The sequence below is a fragment of the Anoplolepis gracilipes genome, chromosome 4, assembly GCF_047496725.1.
Source record: "Anoplolepis gracilipes chromosome 4, ASM4749672v1, whole genome shotgun sequence".
Lineage (NCBI taxonomy): Eukaryota > Metazoa > Arthropoda > Insecta > Hymenoptera > Formicidae > Anoplolepis > Anoplolepis gracilipes.
Genome location: NC_132973.1, coordinates 15725818 through 15748657, shown reverse-complemented (window position 1 = coordinate 15748657; position 22840 = coordinate 15725818). Strand labels below are relative to the sequence as shown.

At 31.0% G+C, this 22840-nt stretch overlaps 2 protein-coding genes across 5 annotated transcripts; one reads left to right on the top strand and one right to left on the bottom strand.

Moving 5' to 3' along the window:
- Positions 1–84: 84 nt before the first annotated feature.
- Positions 85–13426, top strand: Dpp10 (Dipeptidyl peptidase 10). Of its 4 annotated transcripts, none has more exons than XM_072890295.1 (17): positions 85–206; positions 290–361; positions 2034–2192; positions 2553–2705; positions 2799–2926; positions 3078–3289; positions 3474–3637; positions 3771–3874; positions 6422–6542; positions 7368–7603; positions 7703–8016; positions 10958–11127; positions 11264–11406; positions 11866–12060; positions 12262–12422; positions 12538–12749; positions 12960–13426. In XM_072890295.1, the coding sequence occupies exons 2-17, from the start codon at positions 329–331 to the stop codon at positions 13107–13109; spliced, it is 2655 nt and encodes an 884-aa protein (XP_072746396.1). In that variant the 5' UTR covers positions 85–206; positions 290–328; the 3' UTR covers positions 13110–13426. The 4 variants fall into 4 exon arrangements, with proteins under 4 accessions (XP_072746396.1, XP_072746394.1, XP_072746395.1 ...); XM_072890293.1 differs by having other exon boundaries at positions 2031–2192; XM_072890294.1 differs by having other exon boundaries at positions 91–361.
- Positions 13427–14085: 659 nt separating this feature from the next.
- LOC140665168 (uncharacterized) lies at positions 14086–22336 on the bottom strand. Its single transcript, XM_072890942.1, has 6 exons — positions 21585–22336; positions 20607–20748; positions 20086–20241; positions 18607–18867; positions 17801–17970; positions 14086–14682 (listed from the first exon to the last, which is right to left on the bottom strand). The coding sequence occupies exons 1-6, from the start codon at positions 21807–21809 to the stop codon at positions 14470–14472; spliced, it is 1167 nt and encodes a 388-aa protein (XP_072747043.1). The 5' UTR covers positions 21810–22336; the 3' UTR covers positions 14086–14469.
- Between the last annotated feature and the right edge of the window lie 504 nt (positions 22337–22840).

The following is a 22840-nucleotide window of genomic DNA, read 5'->3' as shown; positions in this document are numbered from 1 at the left end:
ATCATCCCTTCTTTCTCTCTCTGTCTTTTCTATCTTTCTCTTTCTTTCCGTATAGCGCAGCATCCATTATCGAATGCGCAGACTCTATGTCTGCAACATCTTTCGGAAGGGATGATCTCTCGCTCAGTATTGAAAATTCGTACGACGCAAGTGATTCGTAACTATCAAACGACGTGATCTCACTGTAGATTCGAAGTAGTGAATGAGTGAGTAAATTGCAATTGCAGAAATTACTAATAACATCGAATGGGATAAACGTAAAGGACCGCGTCGTTTCGCATCTGCTCAGGTCGAGAGAAAGTCGCGGAGCGTTCGATTTGCACCACCGATGGCAGATCACGATAACATTTACGACGACGAGGTAATTAATTAAGTTATCTGAATTACCGTCATACGTCGCAATGTTCTGTAATTCTTAAAAAAATTTTGCTAATTTTATAGATAAATCAATATATTTTTTTGTTATTTCTCGATTTTTATATATACGATTGTGAAAAGCAGAAAATTTTCTTGAAAAAAACTGGAGACATGAGAAGCGATTATATTGCATTAATTTTTTTATTTCTTGTAAATTAATATTGTTAACTAATCCTCGTAGATGCTAGTTAAAAACGGCAAGTGCGGCTTCGCAGCAACAAGTATTATCAATACATGATAAGATATAAATGAAATATTTAATTTCCACAAATAAATAATAAGCAAAGTAAAAATTTGTCGGAATATTGATACATATGTAGCAGCAATCGTTATTAATATATGTGTGTTATTATATTATAATATCGCGAAATCTCTATAAATTATTTACAAACATTATATTATTACTCTGATAATAACATAATCTTTTAATTCATGCACATTATACACATTCACGAAATAATTCAGGGAGAGGGTTATTTCTTAACCCAGGGAAATTAAAACTTTTAATCATTAGAGTAACTTTTTTCTGAAGAGATTATATTTCATAGTAAATTATTCTACATTAAAAATTATATAAAAAAATATTGATTTTAATCAATATAAATATTATTTAATTTAAAATTTTAGATTGCTATTTAACATTCTTTTTAATGTTCTTATACATGTATTTATTGACAAGATGATTTTAATAAATTTGATCTAACATATAATTTGTTAAATTTTTACGACAATGAAAAATTAGACTCATCAGAATTAAACTTATTGAAAAAATTCACTTTCTTAGGAACACGATATAGCATATTGATACGCGTTCGTCTCGTTGACGCACAGCGCAGTACTTGCTTCTCTCTCTATCGATTTTAGCTACAGCAGCTGACTAGATTTTAGCTCTTGCTATGCAACACAAAGTTCCTGTAATCGATGACTCTTTTATTTACACACTATCATGATATCAGCGATTTTTAACCATTTTTTTTCAATATTTGACCCGAAGAAGATATATAGATGTATTTATATAGAGACGTTTATAGATACGTTTATACCGCAATTTCCGTTCTCATTGGCACTATTTCTCTTTCTTTCTCTAAATCGTTCTGTCGATGATCTAATACTCATATCCTAATCCATTTTGTTATCTGTTTTTATTTCCCAGCCAACATAAACTCGTCAAAGATGTCGTAAAATCGTAGAAAAGATCAGTCTGAGTCTTTTAAATATTTATACTAATGTTGTTAATATTGTTTTAAATTTTTTTTTTTTGCCGGATGTAAAAAAGTTTTGACATTATCCAATTTTGAAATATATGATATATATTCTAGATTAAATTGTAGAATTCTTTCTCTTTGTGTTATAGAGAATTTCCTGTATTATAAGGAAAATATCACATACTTTTAATTAAGATTTTTTTACTAATATTTTAACATTAAACATAAATTATAAATTATTGAATATAAATTATTGAATAAAAATTTACATTTATTTTTAACGATCATGTTAATAGTTGAGGTAGTTTCTATATTGCAAATGTGAAAAAAAAATTTAAAGCTATAGGGTATATACATCACAATGATTTAATTGTTTGGCATTAGCTTTAGTAAGAACCTTTGTGATAGGAGCTAGTTTCAGCCAACCCAAATCAAAGGAATTGGCGTGGGATTTTAATAGCATTGCTCGTGATCGTCGCGGTCCTAGCCCTTATTGTTACATCTGTCGCTTTGCTTACACCTCCCGATGACGGCCCCAGAGTACGAGGAACGCGATTACGTCTCTCCGAGGTGAGCAATGAGCAGCGATTTGTATCAACATCTATAATTAAAATCAATGTCTGGGAAAATATGAAAAAAATACAGAGCTAAAAAATTTTCTGCAATTTTTGTACAAAATACTATTTCTGTATTTAAATAAAACATTTTCGGCATTTTACGATTTTATGTACAAGTGTGCTTCAAAGACACATCTAATTAATAGACATAAATGAAAAATTGTGTCCATTAATTAAATGTGTCTTTGAAATATACTCATATGATTGTACATATATTCGTAAAATGCTAAAATATCACTTTTTGTAAATCGGTCTTCTAAAAATAAAAGTAGTATAAACGAGATTAATTCGAAGATGTATTTTTGCCTGTTAGGTACTTTCCGGAGAATTATCTCCTTTATTATTTAATGGATCTTGGGTGAGTAATCGCCATATATGTTACCGAGATATTTGGGGTGGCATCTCTATGTTGAATGTTTCGGATCCAAACATCGTATCGCGTAGTTTAATGCCGAATGAAACATTTGTAAGTGTTTACCTAAAAATGCCATCAATTGCGCTATTTTCTCTTTCTCTTCAGTTTAGTTGAAATATAAATATTAATAACTTTCTTATGCAGAGACGATTGAATCCAGTAAAATTTTCCTTATCGCCGGATCATCAATACCTGCTCCTTGCTCAAAATGTGAAGAAACTGTTTCGTTATTCATATCTAGCGCAATACGTCATTTATGACGTCAAGACACGGTCAGTGTAATTTATATGCACAGATAAAGCATTGATTATTTATAGTATTATTTAATATTTTAATTACAATCTTCCTTTAATGAATAGCTAATTAAGTCTTTTTCAATTAAACGCATTTGACATTTAGAAATTTCTATCAATGGCTTTACAGAGAGTGTGTAGCATTAACTCCTCATCCGGAAAAAGATGTTCATCCCTATCTTCTACTAGCGCAATGGACTCCACGTGGACACGGACTTGTCATGGTACAGGACTACGATATTTATTACAGAACAAGTCCTATGAGCAGTATCGGATATCGCGTAACAAATACTGCGATACCTGGTATATTGTCCAATGGTGTACCAGATTGGCTATATGAAGGTAATTGACACGTAATATTTTTCTGTCTAGTTTTTGTATATATACGCGATTTGGAGATGGGTAGTAAAAGAAATAAAGAAAAAATTGAATAAAATTTTAAGAAAATGTTTGAAAATTAAAAAAAAAAACATACATATATGATTTCGAATAAAAATAATATAACAATCTTTAATGCTATTTATAGAAGAGATATTGCATAGTGGAGAGGCAATCTGGATGTCGCCAGATGGTCATGTGATGCTTTATGCCTCGTTCAATGATTCTCTCGTAGAAGAAATGCACATCTCATGGTTTGGAGAGGGAAATAAAGCCCTATATCCTGACATACGATCCTTACGATATCCTAAGGTACGCGATATATTAGAGAGAGAAAATATTATAATATTTTAATAATAATAAAAATCAGATTTTTTATACCGTTTTTATTAATAAGAACAAAAAGTGAAAAAGCATTATCTTTTAGCATTGTTTTATTTTCTAGCCAGGAACGCCAAATCCTTCGGTACGACTGTATGTTGCCGATTTAGTTGATCCGAAAAATATTCGTACGAAGGTAGTGAAACCGCCGCCTATCATCGAGCATACGTAAGTTTATTTATCTGTCTTAGAATAAATACTTTTACTTCTAGACAAATTAAACAGGTAATTTTGTCAATTATTTTTAGTGCATCTTGCACAGAATTTGCGCAGAATTATAAATTATATATTAAATATTGATTTTAAATAATGTTGAGTTGTAAAAGTTTATACTAAATATAGAAAATTAATGTTAATAATAACAAATAAATTATCTTAATAAATAAAAATTTTTTAGAATATCATTAAACAATAATATATATGAAATATTTATAAAATATATACAGTACAGTACAGATAGAAGATCATCTTTTGAAATTAATATATAACAGAAGTCTTAAAATATCATAGTAATTATTATATCTTTATGTAAAGAAAAAATGAGAGGAGCAATTTTATCTCACTAGACATTACTATTGTATCTTGCTTGATTATTCAAATTTCTTTTAAGTATCTATTATAAAAATTAATGAAAGAAGTTTGAGAAATAGAAAATATTCCGGATGAATTTATTTTGCGTTAAATATTTCATAGCGTATGCATTTACTACGTAGGAGGCTTCTAATCTTCGTCTTTATGGTGTATAGCGTGTTACTATTTACAAGACGAAGTCACTTTGACATTCGTACGATGATATTCGAGTGGGATGGTAATAGCATCTCTCTCTTTGAAAGATACGATAAAATTAAGATATTAATACGGCAAATGGAGATACTCTTGAGATATTTCAATTATATTTCGAAAGATATTATTAAAATAATGCAGGCACATTGAGTATTTCGCACTATTATCTTCCCGTTCGAGCGTTGTCACACGAATGACTATTTGTAGACAGAAGTGCGCTATATGCGTGATTATTGTAAAGGACAAAGGATATTGTGAAAAGGATAAAACCTTCGCATACTTTGAAAGATACTATAATTTTATTAAGAAATTACTATGATGTACGGAACGCGAATACCCGCGATCTTTCTGCTCGAGTGTCGTCGCACGAATGACTTACAAACTCCGTTTGCGCTGCGCCGTAGTAATATCTCAATGTTATTGCATCCTTCAAAAAGAGAGAGAGAGAGAGAGAGAGAGAGAGAGAGAGAGAGAGAGAGAGAGAGAGAGAGAGAGAGAGAGAGAGAGAGAGAATACATTTATTTTGTGAAATTATGTTTAAAATTAAAATGCAATATTAAAAAATTAAATGTAATAATAAATTTTGATTGTTTTATATTTTCGAACGATATTTTTTGGCTCGCGTAATATTGTGTTGTATCGAAGACAAATTGCTAAAGTCAATCTACAAATTTTCGATTAAACATGATTAAATGATAATGATATTTCTAAAAAATCAATATTTAATATTGATTTTAGAAATTATTGTTAATAATAAATACAAATTTTTAAATAAATTTAATAAACGAGAGAAAATGAGAATATGAAGAAAATATTAATGTGAAAAATTATTCATACTTGAACCCTTATTAGTAATAATAACAGATGAAAACATATAAACCGTAATATCTTTTCCTTCTCTCATATGAAAAATAATATAGGTATTAATTTGTGCAACAGAAAAATTAATTATTTTATCTGATTAACTAGTTATAAGGTTTTCACTTATTGTTATTAATAAAACAATTGTACACTTTGTATTCTAATTTAACAACATATAATATTACGAAGCATTATGATATTTATATATAAAATTTTAACAAATAAATGGATCATCTTTTGATAGATCAATATATTATAATAGGAATATTGTATTATATTTTTAGCTAGAATTATTATAGCCTTTATTGTATTTTTTTGTTAAAAAGGAATAAGAGAACGATTTTATTTTATTAAACGTTACTGTATTTTATTTGATTATTTGTATTTCTTCTGGTACTCTCTCTTTTCTTAAATTCTTCTTAAATTATTAATTAATTAAACAAGTAGTAGAATATTTTAATAAACTGACAAACTTCTAAAATGTGCTTTAGAGTTTATTCTAAGAAAAAAGTTTATATACATTACAAATTAATTCGGATTAATTATTAAAATATGAAAAATTCAATTTCTGTCAGTAACGAAAAGGTCTGATAACAGCCTGCTCGATTTTCGATTTTATCATTCTTGGACTTCTTTTTGTAGGATTGCTTGAAATTTTATTTATATATAATAACGCTCAGAGTTGACTTTTAGAACATATTTAGAAGTTTGTTTACTTGCGGGATACTTTATATTTTGTAACGTTATATATTGTTCGATTTTCACTAATACGTATAACGCTTTTTATATAACACTCATCTTGTCATTCTCCCGTCAATATTTGAACAAGAAGGTAACGATAAAAAGCGCTCCGTATATCATAGTACTGTCATTCGATAGAAAATTACTTTAATAATAGCATAGAATAATTTCCCTTTTTCGAAAAGGGAGAATAATAAATTTAATTTTTTTTTATAAGCCGTGCCTTTAAGTAATATTTTTTTATATCTCAAAAATCTATTTGCTCTTCGTTATTGATACTATCCGTCATTTCTCAGATCTCTTTAAATGCATTATTATCTTTCCTGTCAGAGATCATTACTTCTCGACTGCTTCCTGGGTATCTCTGACAGAAGTCTGCATAACGTGGTTAAATCGCGCTCAGAATCTTTCATTGGTGACCATCTGTAAGAGTCCAATGTGGCACTGTCAGGTTCGTAAGTACCATCTTCCTTCACTTATATAGGATATATCTAAATAAATATATGCGTATAAGTATTCGTATGAACATTAGAATAATTGGTTTTTTATTATATTGTTCTCGACCGAGCAAGACACAATTATGACCTTAAGTCTCACGAATGATATTTATATAATCTATGTAAGATCTTTGGCTATCAAAATTTTATCTTCATATAAATATATATTATAGAATCATTTTATAGATACATTTGTTGTGCAGGCACATGCGCATGTTTTAATTGCAATGAGCAAATAAAATTAATATGATTATTACGCTTGAGACAAAGCTTTAGTGAACTTTTATAATAAAAATGCAATAGCATAAAAAATATATATAGCTAAATTATTATATTGTTATTATTACATTATTACATTGCCGTTATTCAGTTAATTATATTTGGATATATTGAATTAATAACATTGCAGACATTTCATACTAATAATAAGAATATATCGTTACCATGTAATAAAATTCAGATATTTTTCTAAATATATATAACCTTTTATAATAATATTATTATAAGAACTTATTTGTATTTTATATTATCTTTTTCTCTTATTTTGGTAATATATACGTAAAAGTTAAAGTAATAAAAATTGTAATTAACAGATATTAGTTTTGTCTATGTTTATAAAAAAGCTTATAATGGATTTTTAAGTAAGCTTGCTTCTAACAGTTTTGAATTTAATAATTTTGACAATTTTCTTTTTTAATAGATTTACATTCGATATGAAAAAATACAAGTACTTACATGTTTCGTTTAAAATGTTAAGATATATAAGTAAATTATTTTAGGAAATACAAAGGATAACGGGCGAAGGTCACGGATGGGTAGATACTCCTCCGGAAGCTCCTCTCTTTTCAGCAAATGGTAGCAGTTACGTCGCGATAAGTCCTGTACCAGACGGACCAGCGGGATTTTACAAGCATATAATCTGGGCTAATGTGCTCCGAAAACAAGTAGTGCCTTTGACTCATGGGAAATTTGAGGTTGTCAAGATTTTAGTATGGGACCAAGTGAATAATACTATGTAAGCTACTAATTCACTAATTATTCACTATTTTTACATGATTAAAAAGGAAAGATTAATGCGATTTAATATAACAATAACTTATGCCTTTTTCGTCAGATATTTTATTGGCATTCCATCCATGAGACCAGGCCAGAGACATCTCTATCGCGTGAGTTCTACTGTTCCTCGTACAGGAACGCCTTTGCATCCTGCTGTATGTCTCACCTGTACCGTCTCATCCGATATGATGAACAACGATGAAAGCGAACATCGGACTAGTTCTTCGAACACTCGTCAGAATGGTCAGACCAATCTAAATGAATGGCATCAAGATCACTATGAAAGTCAAACTGACAATATCGACAATAAGGAAAATCGTCAAGCAAAAGATACCTCCAAAAAGAACAAGTCGAAAAACAAGAATATTTCAAGTGAGTTCTAAAATCATTCTTTTTATTAAGACAATAAGACAATAGTTGCAAATGTTTTGATTTAGTGAGCTTGATTTGAAATAGGAACTTTACTTTACTGGCAGTTGCATGAATTTTACCAAATTTGATATTTATGACAATGTTCTATCATATTAATATTTATTAGTAAACAACTATATTTCTGCCTACTTTGCAAATATTTTTGACACTGCTACTATTAAACATTTGACTCTGTTGCATATGCCAATTCTGCACATAAGTATTGCATGTTAATTTTTATAATTATAATTTTTTTTCGATACCTCGAAAGCTTATGCAGCCATGCAAATTATTGATAATAAAATTAAAGTGTTGATTAATTATTTGCTACTTATTTTACTCATACGTCCTCGTATGCGCATATTTGATTTTGGTAGCGCTTAACTATCCTTTTACTATCACAACTAAAACTTCAATTAACACATTGTATATTCAAAGTAGTGCAAAATGAGCTCTTTATTTATTATTTACAGAAGACTATCATTCACATTACAATACATGTAACATTAAATTGGTTGATAATTTCTGACATTCTGCCATACTTATTATAATGCGGCAACATATTTATTTCGCACGCAATCTAGAAACGTAGTATCTATTTCCTTGAAATATGAACTAAAAAGTTGCATATTTCTCTTACTTTCTCTTATCTTTCCTAATTCAAAGATTTCGTAGAAGTTTTTTGACTGGCTTTCGTTATATTATATATCTTATATATTGTTATACTAACCAGATTGTATGATATTCTTCTTTCTTCCTTGAATATGGGAAAGATACAAAGCCATTTTAAACAGGGTAAGACAGCGTTCATAGTATTAACGGTAAAAATACAATTAGATAAAAAAATCTACATAAAAGTTTTTATCTTAGGACGAATATATTTGATGAAAAATTGTTTGAAAGATAAAACTTACTGTGTATTTTTTAACCATTATATTCCTGTTATATAATGGTTACTGTTCTCGACATTAGTACTTACACACGAATATACTTACATACAATTTTTTACTGTTTCTTTTTGCCTTCTTATATACGATACCAACAATATTTTTAAACATTTAATAATATGTACAAATTTATACATGCTAAACGCGCGCTAGCCAGAGTCTTATAGTTGTTCGCACCATGCGTGTACAGTGTCAATAATGTTGTATCGTTTATGTGCTTCAGATGTGTTTAGCTCAGAACTCTTAAAGGATCTTATCGCGCGATTTTTTACATAAAAAAGATGATCCATTTTTTTTTCAATATTTTACTATTATTATCAGAAACGTGCTAGATATCGTGTATGATTAAAAAATTAGAAACATAATATAAAATATATAATTCGTTATAACGGAGATTTAACATATAAATGTGCATTTAAATATAATTATATATTTGATGACTTTAATTCAATCAGCGCTTTTATTAGAATGCCATTTTAGTGACTCGAATGACGTACTAAATTATATATAATATACTCTATTACATGCATTAATCTTACAATAAACTTGATCTATTAAGATTTAATTACTCTTAACAAAATAAATTATTGCAAATCGAAATAATTATATTAAATATGACATTTGCCTTTCTCAAAATTTTAATTCTTCTAAAAGTCCATTTATTTCCGCGCGTATATTAGCTAACTTATAACAACGTTTAATGGTTGCTTACTTTTTCTAATAGAGATATATATTTTGAGATATTTTCGTGATTCGAATGGTACTTAACCAATATCAAGCAAAATCACTCTAAAGTCTAAAGGAACCAAAGTTTCACTTGTGAGATCATCTTAAAATCTCTCATATTCAATTAAAATATAACGTGACAATAGAAAAATTATCCTTGAGATACCTTGTTGCGTGCGTGGGGTCCTGTTAAGAGGCTACCTGGATTTTTTGGACCATTGTTGTCCTGCCATACAGTCACGTCCTTTCCTTTATAGAGATTTCTTAACAGCCGGCTTTATTGGTAATCCACGACAATAATAATCGACGCCTGGTGCCAATGGTGCGGCATTCTCGAATCCACAGCCTCCTTCTTTTGTACCATTTTCTTGCCGTCTTAAGTGTGTGAGTGCTGACAGAGAGAGAGACGGACGGTATCCACGAGTAATCAATCAATCAATCAATCAGGTAGAGACGGTACGCAACTGTACTAAACAATATCTGTTAGTTGACAATATACAGAATTTCTCAATAAGTATACTTCATTGCAACTGTGAATTTCTTGATCGATTTTGAGTTTATTTTCTCTCAGCGAAAATATCGAAGGCTATTATCGAAGGTTATTATTTATCGCAATCTTTCAATTATAAACATTACATTTAATTAAACTTTAATCTAAAGTTCTATCAAAGCAAAACTTATTTGAATATAATTTTATATTTTATTTCTCTTTGTTTCTCTAAAGCTCCTACAGTTTTCAAAAGTAGCTTCAGTTTCAATCATATATGTAACTAGAAAAGCACTAAATGTCTCGATTTTTGCAAAGAAAAAAATCAATTCTAAATTAATCAAACAATTCATAGTTCAAAGAAATTACTTTTAATGAGAGATATTTCCTCTGTATACGGCGTGTGTGTATGACATGTATATGAATGTATATAGCGCGGATGTATTATATATTTGATATTTAAATGTGGGGAACGCGCTAGAATATATATACAGAATTTATATTGTAGGTGTACACACACACACACACACACACACACACATATATATATATATATATATATATATATATATACATATATGTGTATGTACGAGTATATATATTTCGCTATATCTTTTAAATAATTTGGCAAAATGATACCGGCCTGGAATTGCGCGCGTAAATAGTCGTGTTACCGCTCGTCCGATATGCGTGCGGAGTGTACGATTCTATCATTCGGCTTCGATACGTTTTATATTTCTAGAGAACGTCGATCCACCCTGTCAGTATCACAACGCGATCTTCCCACCCGAGAGCCTCGATTATTTCGTTCTCGAGTGCCTTGGACCTGGTGTACCCACGGTAGCTCTTTATAAAACGGAGATGCCCGCGCCGCGACTCATCATTATATTGCAGAACAATACATTATTACGCGTGAGTTAAGCTTCAAATTATCTACGGATTTTTCGCGAAATATTTTTTTCTCTTTAGAGATATTGTCAATTTTTTCCAAGCCGTGTATATATATTATTGTACAATATATTTTCCCATGGATGTGTGTTTATTATAGGAAAGAGTGGCGAACATCGCACTTCCGCAGGTAAAGACATTTCCTGTGCAGATAAGCGGCGGTTACAATGCTCAGGTGAGATTGCACCTACCACCCGGACTCAGAGAAGATGAAATTACACGCTATCCATTGGTTGTTCAAGTGTAAGCATATTTTTAAAATATTGTAATTTATTATCGTAAACAACAAATGTTGAGTAAACTCGAAAGAATTTAACTTTTTAAATCCTCGTTTCGGGGAAGAGTTTGTACCTCCGTAATGTTTTTTAATTTATATTTTTTATTATAAAAGAAGCTATATATAAAAGCTTTGTATATAAGATTTTCTATCATTAAAATTAATGATATTTTAAATTAATAGATTACTGATATAATAGCCGATCAATTTATGCGTATGATTGGATGGAGATCTATTTAATTTGTTCATGATAGATTCAGAATTTTAAAGTGTGCAATACAAAATATTTTTCTATTATATTATATATTTATTAATATTATATTTTCTTTTGTTTTGTTTATTTATTGAATAATCTATTTACCAAATAAGCTAGAGATAAAAATTTGTTTTATTTTATTTGTAAAAGTTCTAATTTCTTTTTATAGATATGGGGCTCCTGGATCGCAATTAGTCACCGAGATGTTTAAAGTGGATTGGAACACATATTTAGCTAGTCAGAAAAACGTAATTGTTGCACAGATCGACGGCAGAGGAAGCGGAGGACAAGGCTATAAATTGCTTCATGAGGTTTATTATCGATTAGGTTCCGTGGAAGTCGCTGACCAACTCGAAGTCACGGAGTAAGCAAAATATTGATTCTTTAAGTCAATCTAAGTTTATCTATTTTAGTCGTTTTTACTCTTATAATAAACAAAATTCTTTAATATGTATACCGCTTGATATATGTCGCTTATAAAACATTGGTTTCTAGAGGTTCCGTAGAATTTGCAAAACAAGCTTGCAATATAGTTTTTTATACCCGATATGTTTGTATTATCCAGATACTTACGGGATTCGTTACACTTTGTGGATAAACGAAGGGTCGCTGTTTGGGGATGGAGTTACGGCGGTTTCGTCGCTGCTCTCGTCCTGGCTAATCCGAAGCAAAACGTATTCCAGTGCGGAATTAGCGTTGCGCCCGTCGTCTCCTGGGAACTTTATGGTACTGTGGATCGCTATTCTGGAATCAAAATCTTTTTGAAAATATCTCTGCCTTTTGTAATTTTTCTACCCTGAGGTGCTTTTATACTTTACGAACGCAAATCGTTATTGCACAGATTCCGCATACGCCGAGAGATACATGGGATTACCGAACGTGACATCCAACTACAAAGGCTACGCCGAATCTAACGTTTATGACAAAGTTGAATTTCTACATGATAAGATGTTTTATTTGGTACATGGGACTGCAGATGACAACGTTCAATTCCAACAGTCCATGGCGCTTGCCCGTCAACTCGCTAAGAAAGGCGTACTTTTTCGGCAGCAGGTATTTCGACATTTTCTTTCATAAGACGCGTTGCATACATTTTATCCTTCTTGGAATTAAAATACAGAAACATCTTTTTTAAATTAAATTTAACGTAACTCTTAATTAACATGAGATTTATTGTCATATTATAAATAATTGTAAACTAATAATAAGAGAGAAATTATAAACTTGTAACTTGAAAGCATGTATCTGTTGACTCATTCATAGGTCTATCCGGATGTAAGTCATACTTTGGCGGGTGTTAAGGGACATTTGTATCTTTCGATGGAGCAGTTCTTGGAGGATTGCTTTCAAAAACAAGTACCTGTTGACACGAAAGCCGGACTCGGTAGTGGCGGTTCCGGCGGCGTGTATTAATATTAAGAGATATAGATAAATATTGCATTTATTGTAAAAAAATATCCACACGAAATGCATAAGTTGCGTAAAGAAAAAGAAGGAAAGCAAAAAAGAGATAAAGTTGTGAAAATCTAAACATCTCCAAATTGTGTTCCGTTTAATAGAATATTTACAGAGAATATGCGTGTGGCCAATCTTTTTGTACTCCAGCATTCGAAATTATGGAATGAATTGAGAAATATGTATCATCCTGTGCGCGACTTATAATGCGTTTACACCGGTTAAAAAAAAGCACGCATCAATATCATCCAATCAAATAAATCGTCTATGAAAAAGGTTCAGCTAATATTTATTTAAAACAATACCTTAAGAAAGATATCCAAGGATGAACAATAGGTAAGAGATCGGCGAAACAAAAATTGTCACGCTTCCTATAAAAAAAATAGCATTACACAATATATAATTTTACCGCATATACATATACATACATACATATGTACCATATACAAGTACATTTCTTAAAATATCTAACGTAGTATCTTTCTTTAATTAATTGCTTATAATTATTAAGAAAATGGCAACTTGCGCCCTTCATTTTACGAAGAACTTTTATGTTTATATAAATTGGCTTATTTTTTTATTCTCTCGATATTATATCCAATTAATCTTTAGAAATCGAACTTTCTAAAATCGAAAACTTTAGACTGGTTTCTTTCACTTTTTTTTTCAAATATTACTTTGGTATATATTTAAAAATTCTAAATTGAACAAATCATCAAAAACCCATTTGATTTTTAGACATTAAATAATACCTCTTTTTTTTTACGAAAAGAGATAAATAATAAAAGTAAGATAAAATCTTGGATGACTAAGATAAAGATGATAGATTCAACTTTCATAATAAAAGAAACTTATTAACAATATTTTCTTACAGGATATTTTTTAATAATTAAATGTATAAAAAACAATAGAAGATACAAGCGATTTATCCTGATTAGCTATTATAGCATCATTATATCATATCCATTGTGCATACATAAATGTAAGTTACATTTAAGAAGAATTTTTTCAATATAAACGCTATATCCACACTTAAAGAAATAATATATTAATTACGTGATTAAATAATTATAATACTACAATATTATTTATCGGATAATTAAAAAAATCCTTCACAAATTTACATGATTGAATAAGTATGAATGTGCTTTTGTAAAATGTAATCTAAATCAGTCGTAACACAAAGTAATATTGTTTATATGTGATTGTCTTTTTTTAAAATTACATGTTTGACCAAGAATGGCACGTTACGCGTGTACATACATATGTCTACGCTAGCAATCTCTAAAGCTTTCACGAGACTTAATATTCATGTCAGTCACAAGTCGGAAATAGACTTGATGTACTTTTTATTGGAGCATCTGCCTAGATGAAGCAGCATGTGATTCTTCAAGTTGGTCGGTTTACTGAAGCCGCGACTGCAAATGTGACATCTGAATGGCCAGAGCCCATTATGCACGTACATGTGGCTCTTCAGGTCACCCGGTGTAGGAAATGATTTTGAACATTGCGAACATTTGTGTGGTTTCTCCTAGAAAAACGTAATGAAATATTTTACGCTACGATTCGAATAATACTCTAGTGATATGAGAATAGAATACAAAGTAAGTTATACATAAAGTCACATCTCTCGATCTTTCTCGATTTTACAAAGAATTATCTCATTACTTTTCTAAGCTTATGTTGTAATAATTAGGTTTTCATGTATCATACGTAATTTTCAAATTGAAATTATATTATTACTAAATTTTCATTAAAAATAAATAAATTCCAATTTTGCCAGAGAATCTGAGCAGAAGGGTAATTTTGTAAATTTCTGAGGAATATATTTAGTTACGAGGCTTTTTTACCGAGGCTTTTTTTGACTAACGATTAAAAACAGTTCAGCTGCGCTCTCGATGATTCCAGTGGCAATTACTCACGTAGGCAGGAAGGCCGTTTAGCAAATAACCTTGCTAAACTAAAACCGGTGCGTACGCGGCTCGTTAAGGCCGCCAGCAACGCATCGGTTTTTCTTGTTGCGTAGTGTACGTGTACACACGCATGATACACCTTCTCTCGTTTTACACGCGTAATCTCGGATGCACCTGCCGATAGGTACGGGTACGATGCGTCCGCAAGCACGTGTATGAGTTCCCGCTCTCGCAGGTTTCTTTGACGTTCACAGCTACATAAGACGAGAGCGGAACGCGATCGAGAGAATTATGTATAGTGTGATTATATGTATATATATTTATCTATAATTTTAAATAATTTAATGCATTTATGTAAAATTTTAAATAATAACAAGAATTTTACTTTTTTTTTTACTAATCATAATAACGAAAATAAAGAATGGTAGAACGTTTGTAAAGAAGAAATATATTTTATATGGTATTCAATAAATTTATATTAACATCAAATTCACTATAATTTCTTAATTAAATTAGACCATACACAGTTATATATATACGTTCAAAGAGAAATATTTAATCATTTAAATAATATATGTTAGTAAAAATAAATGGATATCTCAACAGAAGTATTTGATTCTATGAAAATTATTTCATTGAATCTGTCTAAATAAATTTTAATCGGTTTCTAATCATCTAAAGAGATTGTTAATTATGATTCTGTTATCTTCTTTGAAAACATGGTACATGCTTTCATATCAGTATTTTCTAAATCAAGAGAGTTTTATATCTTTTATTTAATTTTATATATTTTATTCTAATTATGTTAATTTTATTTAATTTATGTAATCTATTATTTGTACTGTACAGGATTTATTTTCAAGACAAAATAAATTCATCTATCTTCTCTTGATTCGATTCCTTTAAGCGAGTAAGCAAAACAAGACATTAAAATGCACTAAAATATATCACAGTTTCGTTTAAAAACTCATGCTGACATGACGTGTCTCCTTGTTTGTGTTCATCTCAAAATTAATAACCATTGTTTTTAACTAAGTGACATATTTAATTATTCCATCATTAAGTTCTACCTTTAAACATGTCCCATTGGATTCTTTCTTCTCTTTCTTAATTTACGTTTACACTTGAAAAGGACCACAACCATATGATTGAAACGTCGTGTAAATAAATTAAATAATTTTGGCTAGTCAGGTCGTTTTTAATTAACCCGTTGTTTAAAATATATCTGTTATAATATATTTTTCAAACAATAATAAAATCGCCAATAACAGCTGTGCTCTGTTCTAAGAAAACGGTAAAAGCTCAGTAATCAGAGCTGGAACAATCTGAACATGTCATTATTCACTTCCGATTGGTACGTTCAATTTTTGCGGAGGCATCTGTCGTGCCAAGAATTTTGTGAGACAGGTAAGAAGGCGAAATTCGGAAGAATCTCGTCGTAAAAAGGGCGAGAAGAAGAGCGAAGGCGACGAAGCGGAAGGGGAAAATCAGAGCAAAACGACACGCGCGGACGAAGGTTGGAATAGCAGGACGAACAGGACGTATGCAACGACAGCGGGAGGGTGAGGGGTGAGTAACGTGGCGAGGAGCCTCCGGCTCTATACGTTCTCTGTCTCTCTAATTGGATTGCATTCCATGCGGTAGCAAGTAATGGGCCAATTACAGTAGCTGATGGCAGACCAACCTATATGGCTCCCGAGATATCATTACTTCGAATGGGATTAGAGAAACTCATACAGTTTCCGCTGCGATAAATAAAAACCTTGCATCCTCGCGATCACTTCGCACGTTCACCTTCCCTCCTTCCTCCCCTTTCTCTCTCTTCCCCTCCCCCGTCCCTCCCTTTGGTCGTCTTCCACGATCATTGCTCGGTCTTTCTTATTGGATACTCCAGTTCTACCAGGCTTACGCGGAATTACGAGAGGCAAAGAGATGAAAACGCGCATGGCGCGAGCGCACAGAAATAGTGCGAGAGCATCTTAACGTTCTCGGATTAATAACAGTCTCGTCCGAGCTTGATGTTTTCACAACCTGAATCGAGATACCGTTCTTTTTCTTTTCTTTTTTTTGGCTTTTTTAAAAAATTCTTCAGTTATAAAATATGTATTTAATTGAGACTGCAAATCAAATTTGTCAATTTATTATGAACCGCTTGTGGTATACGTAGCAGTTAAAAACGGAGCGATCTCTGTATACGACATGAGATTCGCATGAATACACGCTATAAACTAGATTTTTTGCATATAATTATATAAATAAGGAAGGTAATACAAGTTAAAATTATATTCGTTAAACACATGTAAATTCCACATACCAGTGATATTCGTCAAACAAGTTCATAGTAGCATATGCTTCGGTTTATCGTACATTAGCCTCAACGGCTATCGGATTAACTTGATTTATAAATGCATAAATAGATTTATAGATAGATTATAGATAGTTATCGATATTTTTATCTAAACTTAGAGACAGTAATATTTTTTTATTTTTAAAATTAGAATTATATATAATTATAATTAAAAATCAAAAGAATGAATGCATAATACTTCTCGTAACAATTTTTATGTATTGTTTAATTAATTATTTTTTTAAATGCCCAATAATAATAATCTTGTTCATTATAACTTATAACAGTTAAGACTTTGATTGATGTAGCGTCAACGATTTTTTGCATTAAATCTTTTTTTTTTATTTAAGACGAAAAATACGTGTAAGAAATATGTGCCAAGTACTCACTTTGATATGAGTCATCCGATGATAGTAGAGATTCGACGAGGCTGTGAACTTCTTACCGCAGACAAGACACTGATGAGGTTTTTCACCACTATGGATGCGTTTATGCGTGTTCAGCGAGCTGGAGGTTGAGAAACCCTTGTTGCACACCATGCAGACATGCGGTTTCTCTCCTTCAATTTAATACCATTCCTAAATTACCCCGTTGGTCCTTCGTGTTTTATATGATTTCCGACTCGATTTATACACGGACAACGCGGTACGATGTTCCTTTCTTTCGCGTCACTTATCTTGATCGTCCAGCAAAAGTGATCGTGTCATCTCGCGTACGGATACGCGAAATGAGAAATTTATCCAATCGAACACGAAAATATTCTTTACGGTTATAATATACAAATATTCTACAATTTTTCCTTGTATCTTGAAAGAATACTTATTATAGTTTTAAAATATATAGATCGATCTTTATGCGTATTATATAAAATTAAAATTTTTAACTTTTACATTTTATGAGAAAATATAGTTGTTATTCTTTAAATTAAGATAATGATATTTAATATTTATTGAAATTAATCGGATTGTTTAAATTTTATACATAAGCTTTATTAATTTCTTTTAATAGAAATTTCATCAGAAATATAATTTTTACGTTGATGTTTGCAATTTAAAGATATTCAGAAAGAGTAAAATTTTTTATTCGCAATTTAATGTTTCTCATGGGTCAAATAAAAATCAATATTAAATTAATAAATAAATTTCTGAGAACTGGCATTGCCTGGATGTGTTAATTGCAAGTTCTCGTTTCATACCTGTGTGTGTTCTCATATGTCGTTTCAGAAGAGATGGTCGGTCGAAGGATTTGCCGCAGACTTCGCAAGGCAATAAAACTCTTTCCCCTCTCTTAATCGTCGTCAAGATGCTGCAATCGAGATGATCACCGGCCAACGACAACGTTGATGAGGAGGATTCCTCGGATGTCGATTCGTATTCATCCACCTCGTAATAGGAGTGTGATATCGGTGGCAAAGAATGATGAGCGAGTAACGTCATCGACAAGTCCAACGGGGATTCTAAGTAATTCAAGTAAGAACATTTCATAATGATTTCAATTCCAAATGAATTTAGAGTTTTGAGAGTTTAATAAAATATATAATAATAAAATAAGAAAAGGGATGAGAATAAAATTTGTGGTGAGTGAAACTCTAGAATTCTACCTTGTAAAAATATTTTAATATTCATTTCTTAATTCTAGCCTTCACGTTATTATTCTTTATATTTTAAAGCTTCTTTGAAAAATTTATTAATCAAGAGAAAAGGAGAAAATATTAAAATGTGAGAAATATTTTCTCAATTGTTTGGTGCAATTAAACATAAAAATTTTATTTTGCTTTAAGGCAAAAGTTTGATGATATTAATTCGAATAAGAGTTAAACGTTTAAATGATCCATGTAATGAGATATGTGCTATAAATGGTTAAGGATATTTTTAACGCGACATTATGTATATTATTAAAACATACCAATCGATATAAACACGACGTAATACACGAGTGACAGTATGGGAAATCTTTAAAGCTTTTCATCTCGGAGATACAAAGAAAGAGAATTTCAAAATTTATGAGTTTTTAGCATTAAAAATAAAAAGTAAAATTATTTTTGTTTGCTGTAATCTATCGAATATTATCCGAAATTATTAATGTAAAAAAAGTTGAAGAAAAATGTTGAATTTCTCGCGTTTATCTCCCCGCGAATCGACCACCGTTGCAGCCATTTAGCGGTAATCGCAGTACAATCGGAAAAAAGAACAACAAGATCACCGAAAACGATCTGAAATGCAAATATACGGCGGCATTTTTGTCGGACGGATCACAAGGTTCGCGATTTCCGATTCAAATGCGTAGACTGCTTCGCCGAAGATGTAAAGGACAGTACAATGGTTGCAGAGTAGCCATATAGACGATTCTTATAGTTACAACGTCGGAACGCGGTGTTTCTTGTGAATTTTCAGGATGGGGGATTGCAAACAAACTAAGTGCAACCGATAAATTTAGTAGCAACGCTCAATTTACCATGGAAGAGATTCTTTTTTTATAAAAAAAAAGTGGCGAAAGAGTAGTAAATAAATCTGAATATATACTGACGATTTCAATATTCATCATTTGTATCTGATTTATTTTAAAAATGTATAAATTTATATATATATATATATATATATATATATATATATATATATTGATAATATTTATAAATGAATTTATTTATCCCGCATAGGTTGCGTTTTTCACTCACCATCTAAGATAGAGTCGATCGTACATCTGTAGATAGCCGATCTGGAACACACGTCGTGCGAGATGATAACGAAATCCTGTTGTGTTACTGGTAGAAACCAAGCCACTAGTTCCGTGTCCGGTTGAACATCCTTTATTACTTCAAATATAGGTTCACCTGAGAAAAAAAAAGAAAATGAAAGTGTTAACATTGCAAAGAAATGAAAGGATATTTCTTCTTTACATCATTGGACTATATGTAAAGTAATTTCTTGATCAGCTTCTACTTAATACTCGAATGGAAATGTTTTACAAAACAAATTTTAATATAAACTTTTTTTAGTTATCTATTAATTAATTCTTAATTTACGTACTAATTAATTAATTAATATATTTATATATGATATTTGATTAATATCTGCTTCAACTTAATTCTTTTTTCACAGTTTATATGTAAAATTATATTAATGTTTAATTAGTAATTATATTAAACGTTTTAAATTTAACAGGATAGACACAAATATTAATACTTTTTTCACTTACCCTTCACCTTTGTACCGATCAGATTAACTTGTTCATCGTACGATTGAACGATACGAAGAAACCTTATCCAATTGCACTGACGCTTGTTAAGATTGTAGTTGGAGAAGAAGACCTCGTCGTAACAGCCGTATTCGCGTCTGATCTAAAATTATATCGCTTTAATGAATGGCTATCGTGAATATTGACTGTATCGAGAGATACAGACGATGCGTAGGTATATTTATTATTCAAATTCTTTTCCGATAACTTCGACAACTGGTAAATGTAAGAAGTAACTGTTTATTTTTTTATTGAGCAATAATAACTTCATTATTTTCGCACCGACAAAATGGCTGATAATATTTCTATAATGTTTCTTTGATATTTGACAGAATAAATAATAGAGGCAAAATAAATAAGATATGAAGCAATAAAATTTCACCGTACGTACACACATACACAGCATAAAATTATTAATTATTTTAAGAAATTTATCTTAAATGGAAATAGAGTAATATAATTTTTTTTACATGATATTTTAAAAAATATTACTCAAATAATATTTTGAAAATTATTTTTTGCAATCTATACGTTACACAAAATAATGTAAAACTGACATTTCACGAAAATTCGTCACGTATTGTTCATATAAATCATATAAGTAAAATAAAATCGATGCTACTAATATATGTAAAAAGTAAAGTATAACTTTTGTAAAATTGCAATCATTCAACCTATTTATACAACAGCTATCGTTTCTCGCAAATATAATTATAAGCATAGGCAAAGACAAGATTATAAATTAATACCTGGACATACGTAACTTTTCATTATTTTAAAATATTATACTCTTTATTACTATATACTATTCGATTGTTGTTTAAAAATGCAATTACAATATTATTTATTAAAACCATCTGATAGAACGTAAGGAATGTTCTCTTAAAATATTGAATAAAATTAGAATAAAAATAATTATGAATGCACTTATATACTTACATCATTGTCATCGAGGAGAGAGTAAAGATCGATCTTGTCGAATCTGATTGATCCTTGAAACGGGTAAATCAAAGTTCCCGATGGGATAAACACGTTTGACCATACCGAAATTCTTACATCTGTGACTAATGTAACAGAGTCATTTTTGAAGAGATTCTTACAGGATGACTGATCATTGGTGAGGACCAGAGAGAATTCTTTAGGTATTAAGACGCAAGTTTCCATAACAGAGACCCGCGTGAAAAGTATATTTTAGGAATCCACCACAGCGATATCTCCACTTTATGAATAATTATTTTAAGTACATCCGTGCTTTTACGTTAAGAAATCGTTAAGAAAATATTTTTCAGTAGAAAAAGAACAAGGCACATTTATACTATGTTGTCTTTTTTACGTAGCATTAGATTCTCTTAGTGCATTTTGTGTTGAATAAGAAGCCCATTGCTAATAAAAAAGTCCCGGCACATTTAGAATTTTAAGATTGACATTTAGAACTTCAGGATCCGAATGTTCTTCAGAGGTGATGCAATTAATCTCCAAGAGCCGTATCGATTGTTACTTGCGTGTTAATTCGTTTACGATTTGTACCGGGCGCAAAATTACACGTAAACGTATACGAGAGTACGAACAAGTAAAGAGATCGTTCGTCGTGCAAGGTGCAAGGCCCTCGGTCGACTGGACGGGATTAACCGACTGATCTTGACCTTGCGACGGGTTACCAGCATTTGCTACCGAATGGTTAGCCCTTCCCCCTCCTGAAACCACCTTTTCCCACTCATCGGCCCTCGTCGCGGCCTTTTTCATCGGCGTAGTCGAGGAATAGCCTTAGGGGTACTCGACTGGCTTCGACTGGGTTTCTCTACTCTTCATCAAGCTGCGTCTGCCGTGATGCGCTCAAACCATTGTTAACAATATCTTCGACTGTATGAGATGCGAAAGATCAAGTCAGTGCAATTGCGAGAATAAAGACAAAAAGCTAGTGCGGGTATTCAGTATATTCAGCGCGAGATACTTAGGGGTCTTCGTTATTTCTTTCTCGTAACTTTCTTTGGTTTCATTGAATTAAAAGTAACAAACATATTTGTAAACATCCGAGCGTATATAATCATGAAAGAAAATATGATTTATATCGATGGAAAGCAGACCCTACGCCAGTGCAATCTTCACCCCACTACATACACTCGGCATGAGTGCAACTTGGGCGTAGAGCGAGTGTCGGTCTGTTCAACCGGCTCAAGGAAGCCGGTCGGTCATCT

Excerpts from the sequence above, each read along its gene's own strand:
- LOC140665168 (XM_072890942.1), bottom strand. The coding sequence starts at position 21,809 with ATGGAAACTTGCGTCTTAATACCTAAAGAATTCTCTCTGGTCCTCACC. Across the intron at positions 20,242-20,606 it reads GATCGGTACAAAGGTGAAGG|GTGAACCTATATTTGAAGTA; the intron begins GTAAGTGAAAAA and ends TTTTTTTCTCAG. Across the intron at positions 18,868-20,085 it reads GATCGACTCTATCTTAGATG|AATCCCCGTTGGACTTGTCG; the intron begins GTGAGTGAAAAA and ends TGAATTACTTAG.
- Dpp10 (XM_072890293.1), top strand. The coding sequence starts at position 329 with ATGGCAGATCACGATAACATTTACGACGACGAG. Across the intron at positions 3,290-3,473 it reads ACCAGATTGGCTATATGAAG|AAGAGATATTGCATAGTGGA; the intron begins GTAATTGACACG and ends TGCTATTTATAG. Across the intron at positions 12,423-12,537 it reads CGTCTCCTGGGAACTTTATG|ATTCCGCATACGCCGAGAGA; the intron begins GTACTGTGGATC and ends GTTATTGCACAG.